At 37.7% G+C, this 11,811-nt stretch overlaps 1 protein-coding gene across 1 annotated transcript in view; it reads right to left on the reverse strand.

Annotated features, from left to right (window-relative positions):
* COLEC10 (collectin subfamily member 10) overlaps positions 1–2,631 on the reverse strand; it is a 39,206-nt gene extending 36,575 nt beyond the window's left edge. The window contains exon 1 of the mRNA XM_090282744.1: positions 2,389–2,631. Coding sequence (XP_090138870.1) covers positions 2,389–2,536 — 148 coding nt within the window. The 5' untranslated portion in view covers positions 2,537–2,631. The remainder of the gene's footprint in view (positions 1–2,388) is intronic.
* Positions 2,632–11,811: the final 9,180 nt, after the last annotated feature.

Genomic DNA, 11,811 nt, shown 5'->3' on the forward strand with positions numbered 1-11,811 from the left:
ACTCTAAATAATTTCTTTAATTCCCAGTCTCCCAGATGAATTTAAGGAAAACTCCTTCTATTATCTATTTCTCAGAGTATCTAGAAATTTCTGAGCACAGGGCTAGTAAATACGATATTGTGATGATTAGTCATGGAGAAAAGTATAGACCAGCATCGTCTTAGAAAAAAAAAAAATTGAACAGAAGCAACCGTTTTTGAAAATGTTTACCTGGCCATCAAGCTTTGTGTTTTTGTTTTTCTCATTTTGTAAAGCGAAATATACAAATCTGCCTTGTTCCGGGGTGGGGAGTGGCTGTCATCATGCTCAAGTAGGAGTTAGGGAGGGTTGATGGCCCCTTATATCTTGAGAGAAGACAAACAGTATCTTGCTTTTCATTGTACGCCCAGCGCCTAAGGCAGAGGCCAGGCAGCGGGGAATATGCTTAAATTGCACCTGGGGCACAGACAGGAAGTTTGCAAAGACAAAAAGAATGAGCCAAATGGGCCCTGCCCCCAGGAGTTGCAATCTAATCCCCAGCTGGAAATGTAGATTTAAATTCTAGGACAAATTCTTCCTTAGCTGGAAACTTTTTGCATCTCACATGCTGCTTGAGATTTAGCAGGTAGTCAGTACATTCCAGAATCGTGGAATCTCTTTAATGAAAAAGGAACTTAGAATCCATTGCATGGCAAGTCCCCAAGCTCTGGGGGAAGAAAAATAAATACTAGATTCATAACAGACGGAGTTCTGGAGCCCGGGGTTCTTGAGAACTCCCCAGTCTTCCCCAGGAGCACGCACTTCTTCACTCTGTCACATTTCTGGTTTGAAATCATCTCCTGATTTCTACCCAGGCTCAGGAAGAGAGTTAAAGAGGATTCCATGGTTCGGAAGCTTAAGAGGGTTTCCAATGGGAAGGTAAAAGCTTTTTGTTGAGCAAAGAAAGGAGGGTAGGAAGACTCATGATGGACACTATGCTAGCATCTAACACATATTAAATGCCCTCTGTTCTCCCTCCTAAATCATTTCTCTTTCCATTGCTCATGCCATTAATATATATTATTTAATGCATATCTAGTGCTACAACAGTGCTTGGCACTTAGGAAGCATGCAATATATGTTCGCTGAATTGGAACGAATTAGAATTGTTGAACATTATATTTTGGATATTATTTTAACAACGCTTTGTCCATTCTTCTTCCAGTTTGCAAATTACAGTTTCTCTGCAAGAAAAATTGTTTTAACAGTGCTGTTTTCAAATGGATTCTCCTATTTGCAGGAACAGGGAAAACTTTAATTTTGGGCATTCTCCATAATACTTTAGGAATAATCCAAAGAATAATCCAAGATTTCCTACAATCTATGGAAAGTCCAGTAATGGTTTTAAGTAAACACTTTATTTCTCCTGAAAACTTTTCTTTTCTAAACATTTGCCCTCACATTATTCATTTATTCACCCAAGAAATTATTAGGAAGCCCCAAGGTCTCGTTGTTCTGCCTGCATTTATTTTGTGGTATCAAAGGTTAAAACTTGGATTGCAATCTTATGAGGAAATTAATTCACTGATTAAGAAAAATGCACTTTAAGCAATACACATTTAAATAACTGACAAGCATAAGGTGATATATTCCTAGGGTGTATTTTTTTTGGAAAGACTCCTTTTCTACTTACATTTTAAGCAGCTGTAATTCTTCCACCCCCATAGCCCGGAGAAACAGCATGAATTACTAATGAGGGAGCACCAATTTGTACTGCAGCGACCACTTTCAGAACAAAAGGGTCAGAGCTGAAACCAGGAAAATAGCAGCATCTTTTATCAACCAGTTGCTTGAAGCACATTTAGACCTTGGCTCCACTTGAAAAATTTTTGCAGTGTTCTATTATCCTTCAGCTAAAGGCACTTGGCCCAAAGACTTTCCTTTCAAATAAAGAAATGTTCATCTGTATACTGCCTCCAATCCTTGACAAAACTTCTCTGCATTGGAACCCAGCAGCCCATTCATCTATGAAATACACGGAAGGTTTAATATTTACTTAACTGAGCTTTAGCAGAAACAGTATGGGAAAGGAGTTGGGATAAAAACAGCCCGAGATGCTTTAAAGGGAAGGATTCCTGACGAGTAATGTCTTGTTTGTGTGTCGCCCTCGAGCGCAGCATGGAAAAGGAGATTTCCTCCTGCCCCGTACCAGTTCTATCACATCCCTTCGCTAGCTTTCCACTCTCTCCTTACCTCATGTCAAGGGAGATTTAAAAATAAGTGATAGGCCATCAAATTTCCAAAACAGAAGCAAAGTGGGAGGAACTACGGACAGGTGGAGAGAAAGTCATTGGGAGCTAGCACGGGGTTGAAAGATGATGGAAGAGAACTTACTTATTAGATATGAGAATTCTATTTTCCTTTCCTCACCTTTGGGTCCTGGTGAAATAGTGTGTGTGGCACAGACTTCAGTGGTAGGATGACTATCCACATCCAGACTCAGGCTCTGAATTTGCAGAAGGAAGAACACCAGAAGGATGAACTCATGTCTTCGAAGGGAGACTCCAAAGCTGCCCATCGCTGTGGTTCTTAAAAAAAAAAAAAAAATGGTTGCCCAGAAGTGCCAAATAAATAGCTTTACTTGAAATCAAATCTTCTGCTCTGGGGAGGAAAGTCAAGTCTCTGGAGCACAGATTCCAAAATGACCTGCAAAGACAGGAAGACACATCCCAGCTTGTTTATTTTCCCAGTATTCCAAATGGACCATACATTATCCAGACTGTTTAGTTTCAAGTGACAACAGTTTATTGAAAATTATCTCTGAACTTAACAACCAAGTGTGCAGGTCAGTAGAAACATTCCAGAGAACAGAGACAATAGAGGTGCCTTCTGAGCAGTACATGAGTTGAAAATTTAATATTTATTTATTCTTACTGAAAATTTTTTTGTTGTTCTATTACAGTTGTCCCAATTTTTCCCTTTGCTCTCCCCTGCCCACCCTCCACCCCCTCTCCCACAGTCAGTCCCCACCCTCTTGTCCATGTCCATAGGTCCTTTATTCATGTTCCTTGGCTAGTCCCTTCCCCTTCTTTTCCCACTTATTCCCCTCCCCTTTCCCCACTGGTCACTATCAGTCTGTTCCTTGTTTCCATGCCTCTGGTTCTATTTTGCTCATTTGTTTGTTTTGTTCATTAGGTTCCTCTTATAGGTGAGATCACATGATATTTGTTTTATGCTGCCTGGCTTATTTCGCTAAGCATAATACTCTCCAGTTCCAGCTATACCGTCACGAAAGGAGTTCCTTCTTTCTTTCTGCTGCATAGTATTCCATGTGTAAATGTACCACAGTTTTTTGATCCACTGACTTACTGATGGGCACTTAGGCTCTTTACAGCACTTGGCTGTTATAAACAGTGCTGCTATGAACATAGGGGTGCATAGGTCCTTTTGAATTGGTGTTTCAGGATTCTTAGGGTATAATCCCAGCAGTTTCCCCTGGCTGGTTTGGCTCAGTGGATTGAGTGTCGGCCTGCGAGCTAAGTGTCGCTGGTTCGATCTTCCAGTCAGGGCACATCAGAGAAGGAAAACTCTGACTCCAAAAAACCTCCGCTGCCTTGCGGCATACCTCCTCAGGGGAAAGGCTAAGGGAGTAAACCCCGACAGAAAATCCGGAGCCGGAGTCCCTAAGGCGGTTTGACGTTGTAGTCAACACTGGCAACTCCTGCGGCGCACCTGAAGCCAAGCTGTATTGACTCCGTCTTTCCCTTGGACCCTTCAGCTGCGAAGAGAGGGGGGTTCTGCTGCATGGGCAACAGCAGACCCTCCATATCACCCTGCCCAGGCTCTGTAGCTTCAGCTTCACTGGAGAGGACACTCCAGTGTCATCGCAAGATGTCGATTCAACATGGGAGGAGACAGATACCATGTCACTCCCGAGTCGGACCGCACAACCATTCTCCGCGGTGCAGATAGACTCTTAAGAAGCTACACCATCGTCTCTCGAGACGGACGGCTGCCGACGAATCCCAGCAGTGGAATCACTGGGTCAAAAGGCATTTCCATTTTTAATATTTTGAGGAATTTTCATACAGTTTTCCACAGTGGCTGCACCAGTCTGCATTCCCACCAACAGTGCATTAGGGTTCCCTTTTCTCCGTATCCTCACCAGCACTTGTTGTTTGTTAATTTGTTAATGATGGCCATTCTGATGGTATCTCATTGTGACTTTAATTTGCATCTCTCTCCTGGCTAGTGATGTTGAAAATCCTATCATATGTCTATGGGCCCTCTGTATGTCCTCCTTGGAGAAGTGTCTGTTCATTCCCTTTGCTCATTTTTTAATTGAATTGTTTGTCTTCCTGTTGTTGAGTTGTATGAATTCTTTATATATTTTGGAGCTCAAACCCTTGTCCAAGATATCATTGGCAGATATATTTTCCTATACAGTTGGTTCCCTTTTCATTTTGCTGATGTTTTCTTTAGCAGAGCAGAAACTTTTTAATTTGATGCAGTCCTATTTGTTTTTTCTTTCCTTTATTTCCCTTGTCCTAGAGGATATATTGGCATAAATATTGCTGTGTGGGATAAATAAGATTTTACTGCATATGTTTTCCTCTAGAACTTTTACGGTGTCACAGCTTACATTTAAGTCTTTTATCCATTTTGACTTGATTCTGGTGTATGATGTAAGTTGGTGGTCTAGTTTCTTTCTTCTTCTTCTTCTTCGTCGTCGTCGTCATCGTCGTCGTCTTCGTCTTCTTCGTCTTCTTCGTCTTCGTCTTCGTCTTCTTCTCCTTCATGTACCATTTCAGTTCTCCCAATACCATTTGTTGAAGAGACTATTTTTACTCCATTTTATGCTCCTGTTCCCTTTGTGAAATTCTAATTGACCATAGAGACACAGGTTTATTTCTGGGTTCTCTATTCTGTTTCGTTAATCTATGTGTCTGTTCTTAAGCCAATACCAGACTGTTTTTATTATAGTGGGCTTGTAGTACAGTTTGATATCAGGTATTGTGATTCCTCCTACTTTGCTCTTTCTTAAGATTGTTGAGGCTATTTGGGGTCTTTTTCTGGTTTCATATAAATTTTTGAAATATTTGTTCTAAATCTGTGAAATATGTCATTGTTATTTTAATAGGGATTATATTGAATCTATAGATTGCTTTAGGTAGTATGGACATTTCAATGATGTTAATTCCTCCAGTTCATGAACATGGTATATTCTTCCATTTTTTTGTGTCTCCCTTAATTTCTTTCTTCAGCGTTCTGTAGTTTTCCAAGTACAGGTCTTTTACCACCTTGGTTTAGTTTATTCCTAGGTATTTTATTTTTCTTGTTGCTATAGTAAATGAGATATTTTTCCTAGTTTTTGTCTGATATTTCATTGTTGGTGTACAAAAATGCCTTCAATTTCTGAATATTGACTTTGTATCTCACTATTTTGCCAAATTCACTTACTAGGTCGAGTATATTTTTGTTGGAGCCTATAGGGTTTTCTATGTGCACTATCATGTCATCTGCAGATAATGATAATTTTATTTCCTCCTTTCCAATTTGGATGGCTTTTATTTCTTTTTCTTGTCTCATTGTTGTGGCTAGAACTTCCAATGCTAAGTTGAATAAAAGTGGTGAAAGTGGACACCCTTGTCTTGTCCCTGATCTCAGAGGGAAGGCTTTTAGTTTTTGCCCATTGAGTATGATGTTGGCTATAGGTTTCTCCTATATGGGCTTTATTATGTTGAGGTATGCTCTCTCTATTCTTACTTTGCTGAGCATTTTTATCATAAATGGGTGATGTACTATATCAAATGCTTTTTCAGTATCTATTGATATGATCATGCGATTTTTGTCTTTCATTTTGTTTATGTGGTGTATTATGTTTATTGATTTGCAAATATACCATCCTCACATCCCTAGGATGAATCTTGCTTGATTATGGTGTGTGATCTTTTTAATGTATTGTTGGATATAGATTGCCAATATTTTATTGAGGATTTTAGCATCTATATTCATCAGCAATGTTGGCCTGCAGTTTTGTCTTTGTTGAGTCTTTACATGGTTTTGGAATTAGGATAATAGTGACCTCATAAAAAAGTTTAGGAGTCTTCTCGCTTCTTGAATTTTTTGGAATATTTTGAGAAGGATAGGAGTTAACTCTTCCCTAAATATTTGGTAAATTTGCCAGTGAAGCCATCCAGTCCGGGGCTTTTGTGTGCTGGGAGTTTTTTGATTACTGCTTCAACTTCACTAGTTGTTATTGGTCTATTCAGGCTTTCTGCTTCTTCTTGATTCAGTTTTAGAAGATTATATGTGTCTAGAAATTTGTCCATTTTGCCCAGGTTGTCAAATTTCTTGGCATATAGTTCATAGTAATTTCTTACAATCCTTTGTATTTCTGTGGTATCAGTTGTAATTCTATATTGCATTTAAATCCTGGGGTTCCAGAAAGATTAAGCCAGCAATTTATTGAATTACCTTCATATTATGTAAGCAGTATGCACGGCTTTGAGCTTTTTCATAAGGAAATATTCATTACTAGTTTATGGCAGTAAAAAAGCAAAACTCACTGCTCTCCATGACCTTATTTCCTTCTCTCGCAACAAATAACTTTCTTGAGATTTAACCCCAAAGGAAAGAATAATTTGGCATTAAGTACCAAGAACATTAAAAATGTTTATAGCTTTTGGCATAGTAATTGACCTACTGGTACACTATCTTAAAAAAAAACATATTCTGAAATGTTGAAAAAGCTTTATTTGAAAAGATGTAACCAAAAGGGGAAGGAGCATTGATTGCCTAAAAATACAGTAATGGTTGGAAAATCTTAGTAAATGCAAACATGAGAGAGCACAACATGACAATTTATTGAAATAATGTTTGTAGCAAGTTTTTAATAAAATGGGAACAAAGCTTGTGGTATTGTGTTTATTAAAAAGCATGGTAGATATAGATAAGATAGCTACAGATACAGGTGTATATATATCATGATAGAAATAGATTTTTCTCTCTTTATCCATCCATCCTCATACTTATCTGTTCCATCAACCCATCACCTGTATGAATAGCTTAAGTGTAGTAAGATACTGAAAAACCAGAACTAGAATCACATATAGTAGGGAGATGCCTCACCTTCTCAATTCCTGAAGAGGCATGTTAACAAGGAGTTGGGCCAGAGTAGTTTTGGACCTACTTTCCAAAGTATAGGACTTTACTGACCATGGTAAGGCCTAGTAAATAATTATCCCTAGGAGATATACTGTTCCATCAAAGAAATACAGGTGTACTTGATTCCTAGGGCTTCTGTAACAAAGGCCCACAAACTGAGTGGCTTAAACGAGAAAAATGTATCATCTCACACTCTGGAAGCAAGAAGTAGAGATCAGGGTGTTGGCAGGTCCACGCTGCTTCTGAAGGTGCTAGCACTGTGGAATAGATAGTCATCCCCACAATTTTCAGACAAAGTACCCAAGGCTCACAAAAGTTAAGTAATTGACTTAAGGGCATTGTAATGGCTAATTTTATGTCCACTTGAGTGAATCACAGGGTGTCAAATATTTGGCTAAACATTATTTCTGGGCATGTCTGTGAAGGCCTTTCCGGATGAGAGCAGCTTTTGAATTGATAGACTGAGTAAAGTAGATAGGCCTCCCCAATGTGAGTAGGCCTCTTCCAATCTTTTGAAGGCCTGAATAGCACAAAAATGCAGAAAAAGGAACAATTTGCTCTCTGCCTGACTATGGAACTGAGACTTCTGTCTTCCAAGGTACCTGAAATGGAGATTACAGCATCATCTCCCCTAGTTTGGGGGCTTTTAAACTTGGACTGAGACTCACACTATTGCTTTGCTTTATTTCAGGCCTTCGAGCTAGAACTGAAGGTATGCCACCAGCTTTCCTGGGCTCCAGTTTGCAGATCATGGGACTTCACAGCCTCTATTATCATGTGAGCCAAGTCCTTAAAATAAATCTTTCTCCTTCTAGGTAGATGATATAGATACAGGTTTATAGAGACAGATAGAAATATATATTGATATGGATATAGATATATCCTGTTAGTTTTGTTTCTCTGCAGAATCCTGACCTATAGTTACCCATCAAAAAAGGGACAAAAAGCAATTTGAGTACAAATCATATATTTCAAAAAGTTCTGCTTTAAAATGTTATTTGGTTCCCATAAAGGTCAATATTCTCAAGTTTTAAGGATGTATTAATATTTACACATGCTTAAAATGTCCCAAGTAGATGCATTTGTCATGTTAACAGTGATAGGAAAATAGTGAAAATCAGTAGAATGGTGTTAGAAGCCTCAAATTCCACATCTGTCATAACCAGGTATATAATCTAGAGCAAATCACTCAACTTCAATTGCCACAGAATATACAAACTGAATTGGGACTTGATATTCACTGGACATTTGAATTCTACAATTCTTTGAAAATAGGTATTCTTTTAGTTGTTTAGACTATTCTAAATCTATGTCACTTCTTTCATTTATTTTTTAAAGCATTCCCTGGCACATGATGAAAATATATCAATTATATTTATACATAGAAATCCACTGGTAACAGTTTGAAGGAAATAATAGTCTTTGGTATTTATCTTTGGGCTTCCTGTTACTGTTCTTTTCAACTGGTTAAAAAAACTCAACAATGGATATAAATAGCTTTCTAAATTAATGAATAGACATTTATACCAAAGTTTAAATTGCTATAGATTATTCATCACATATTTTATATGTAAAACATTACTTAATCAAACAATGCTCTATTGTTGGGAATTTAAGTTTTCTAATATTATTAATATAAATAAAGCTGTGATGAAAAACTTTAGAGGTCAATCTATGTGCCCATTCTTTCTGAGCATTGAAGAAAACAAATGTATATTGCTTGGTAACTCACCGAATGTTGAGGGCAACAGATAAAAAAGAAACTTTAAAAAATAACTCAAATATTGTAGTTGTATTGTGCTCTCATTTTTCAGGAGACCATGATCTCTAAGGTTGATTTTTTCCCCTCATCTGGCTTAGAAACTACAGTTCCCTCTCTTCCACACTAATGGGGAGTTTATAAATAGGTAGATATTCAAAGATGAGTATTTTCATAGATTATAGAGGACTGCTCTACTTTTAGCTAAGATTTACGGAGTAATGTGATCTTAAAAATCACTTTTCAGTTTCAATCTAGATGATTAGAAAAATACCATTGCCAAATAAGAAACTCTGATTCAAGAAAAAACTAGTTTTGAGGGGGAAATAATGAGGCTGGGTGAATTTAAGGGTCAGGGAAATAACAGGATGGAGATTATAGTCGGGCAGATTGGAATGCAGGGCTTGATTCTAGGGGAAAATCTACAAGCTGAGATTTCTATTTGAAAGTCATAGGAATGAAGAGTATAAGTAAAAGTAGAATGTTGAGTGAGAAAAGAAGTTCAAGACTATAATTGTTGAGAGAGTCTATATTCAGGGGCTCGGAGGTGAAGAAAGAACTAGCAAATAAATCAGAGAGGGATCCAAAGGTCTTGGAAGCCAAAGTGTCACAGTGCAATACTCCAAGTCTTATCTCTCTGACTCCATCTTGTTCAAGCCTGCTCTGTTCCCATGGCCTTCAGGTTAATACCTTCTCTTAGTCTTGCACATAGACATGCTAATCATTAGAGGAATTCTGCTGGTAGCTTGAGGAGATAAGGGAAGTATGTATTGTTTATCAAAGATTTGCAGGAACCTCTCAAGATAGGACTCATATCAACTAGCACAGTCTTCCTCAGATCCCTGCTGGATCCCTGCTGGCATCCAGAGGTCTGCAGTGGTCAGTCACCTCATGCCCCTCCCATTTCCCCTTCCATTGACATAAAAGAAGCCTGAACTTGTACTTTGGTAAGATGGATTTGAGGGTTAGGTTTCCCATCTTCTAAGTTGCTGCCTTCTCAAACCTGTGCTTTCTCCAAACTCTGTTGAGTTTTGGCTTTCTGAAAGCATCGAGCACACCAACTTTGGACTAGTAACAAAAAGACAAGAAAGTTTAAACATCTAATCAGTGCCAATTAATCCATGAAAGCATAAAATGATGGTGAAGAACAAATCATGGGATTTAGGAGTCAATAATTTTTAAGTAGAACCTTAAGAATGAAAGAGAGGGAGAGATTTCATAAAGGTAAGAGGAAAGGTGTGACAGTCCTATGTTCACTGGGAAAGTCAGTATTGAACAATCACAATAATTTTTTAAAAATTAATAATAACATACTTTTATTGACCTAAGTCTCACTTACTTATGATCAGTACCTAGAGTGGTGCTATATATCTCCTTAAGTGTTTAAACTAGGGTGCAGTTAAAATTGAATGGCATGGCCAGAGAGACAATGGAAATGAGACTAGTTTTTTAAGAAATATATTGATAAAGAAAAGAAATACAAGGTAAAGAAAATATTAATAAAACCCTATCTGTGTCTCATGGGAGAGGTGGTATATAGGGATAAAAATTGTGAACCTGCTGCTGTTATTTAAAAAATTTGTAGAGGTTTCTTCATATCCCAATAAATATGAGATAGAACAAGTAAATAACATAAACTTTAAAATAGGAGAGATAATGGAATAAATAAAAGGAAGTTGTCACATTATGTTAAATGTATTATTCTCAGTATGTGGAAAACATTGAATGCCCACCAGATAGATTTCTATTGAGACTTAAAAGTTATCTAGAAAATGAAGTAGTTAAGAACTACAAGATTACTCTTTAAAGCACAATTTTTAAATAGACAATAAACCAATATAATTTTTCTTTTAAAAAAATTTGAAATAGAAAATAAGCCAACCAAGTTTTCAGCTAGTGTAAAATTGGAAGAGGTTAATGGTAAATCTAAAAAGACAAGAATCACTGACTGGTTTATGAAATTGTCTCTGCAATTTCACATTTTTCTGAATTTTAAAAATTTTCCATTTCTAAGGCATTGAAATTCCAAACTTAGCTTGCATTTGTCCAAAGATGACATGCCACTAAAGTGAATAACAAGTGACATTCCCCACCCCTGTTACTCCTCTACCCATTATTCATGTGCTGAGGGGTGGCTCCATAAAAGATGTGTTTACATTCTAAGTACTGGAACATGTGACTGTGATCATATATGTCTCCACAGTCATAATTAAGCTAAGGATCTCAAGATAAAATAATCTTGGATTATTTAGATTGGCCCTAAATGTAATGACAAGTATCCTTGTAAGTGACACCAAAAGGAGAAACATGGGGATAACAGGAAAAGGTCATATGAAGACAGATGCAGAAGTTGAAGCCATGCAGCCACAAGCTAGGGGATACCTGAAGCCACAAGAAACTAAAAGAGACAAAGATGGATCTTTTCTTGAGCTTTCAGAAGGAGCTCAGGCCTGCTGACACCTTGATTTGGTACTTGCAGCCTTCCGAATTGTGAGATAATAAATTTCTGTTGTTCTAAGCCACGGAATTAGTGGTGATTTGTTGCGACAGCCCTGGGAAACTAATACACCGTTCTTCTGATACTTACGCAGTTACTGGAAGGAATGACACATCAAAAAACTTAGTGCCTGATGGAGGCCCAGCAGCATCTGTTCTTGTGCGTTGTAATTATTATGCATCCTGCTTAGAAGATATCTGGAGGGAAATAAAGTAGAGGACATGAAACAAGCGTTTCCTAAGGCAAAAGTGTTTACCAGTTAAAACAGTACAGCTGCAAAACAACAGCCTCACCTCCTGAAGGAATTTCTTGACAAATTGATATAACTCCATTTTGGCCTTGGTTTTGTCTCTGTCCATGCACGTTAAGTATTTTATTGGATTAAAGTTCTCTTTTGTGAGTTAATTTAAATAAATGCAGTTTGTAAAAA

The sequence above is a fragment of the Furipterus horrens genome, unplaced genomic scaffold, assembly GCF_987537825.1.
Source record: "Furipterus horrens unplaced genomic scaffold, mFurHor1.1.pri manual_scaffold_7, whole genome shotgun sequence".
Taxonomy (NCBI): Eukaryota; Metazoa; Chordata; class Mammalia; order Chiroptera; family Furipteridae; genus Furipterus; species Furipterus horrens.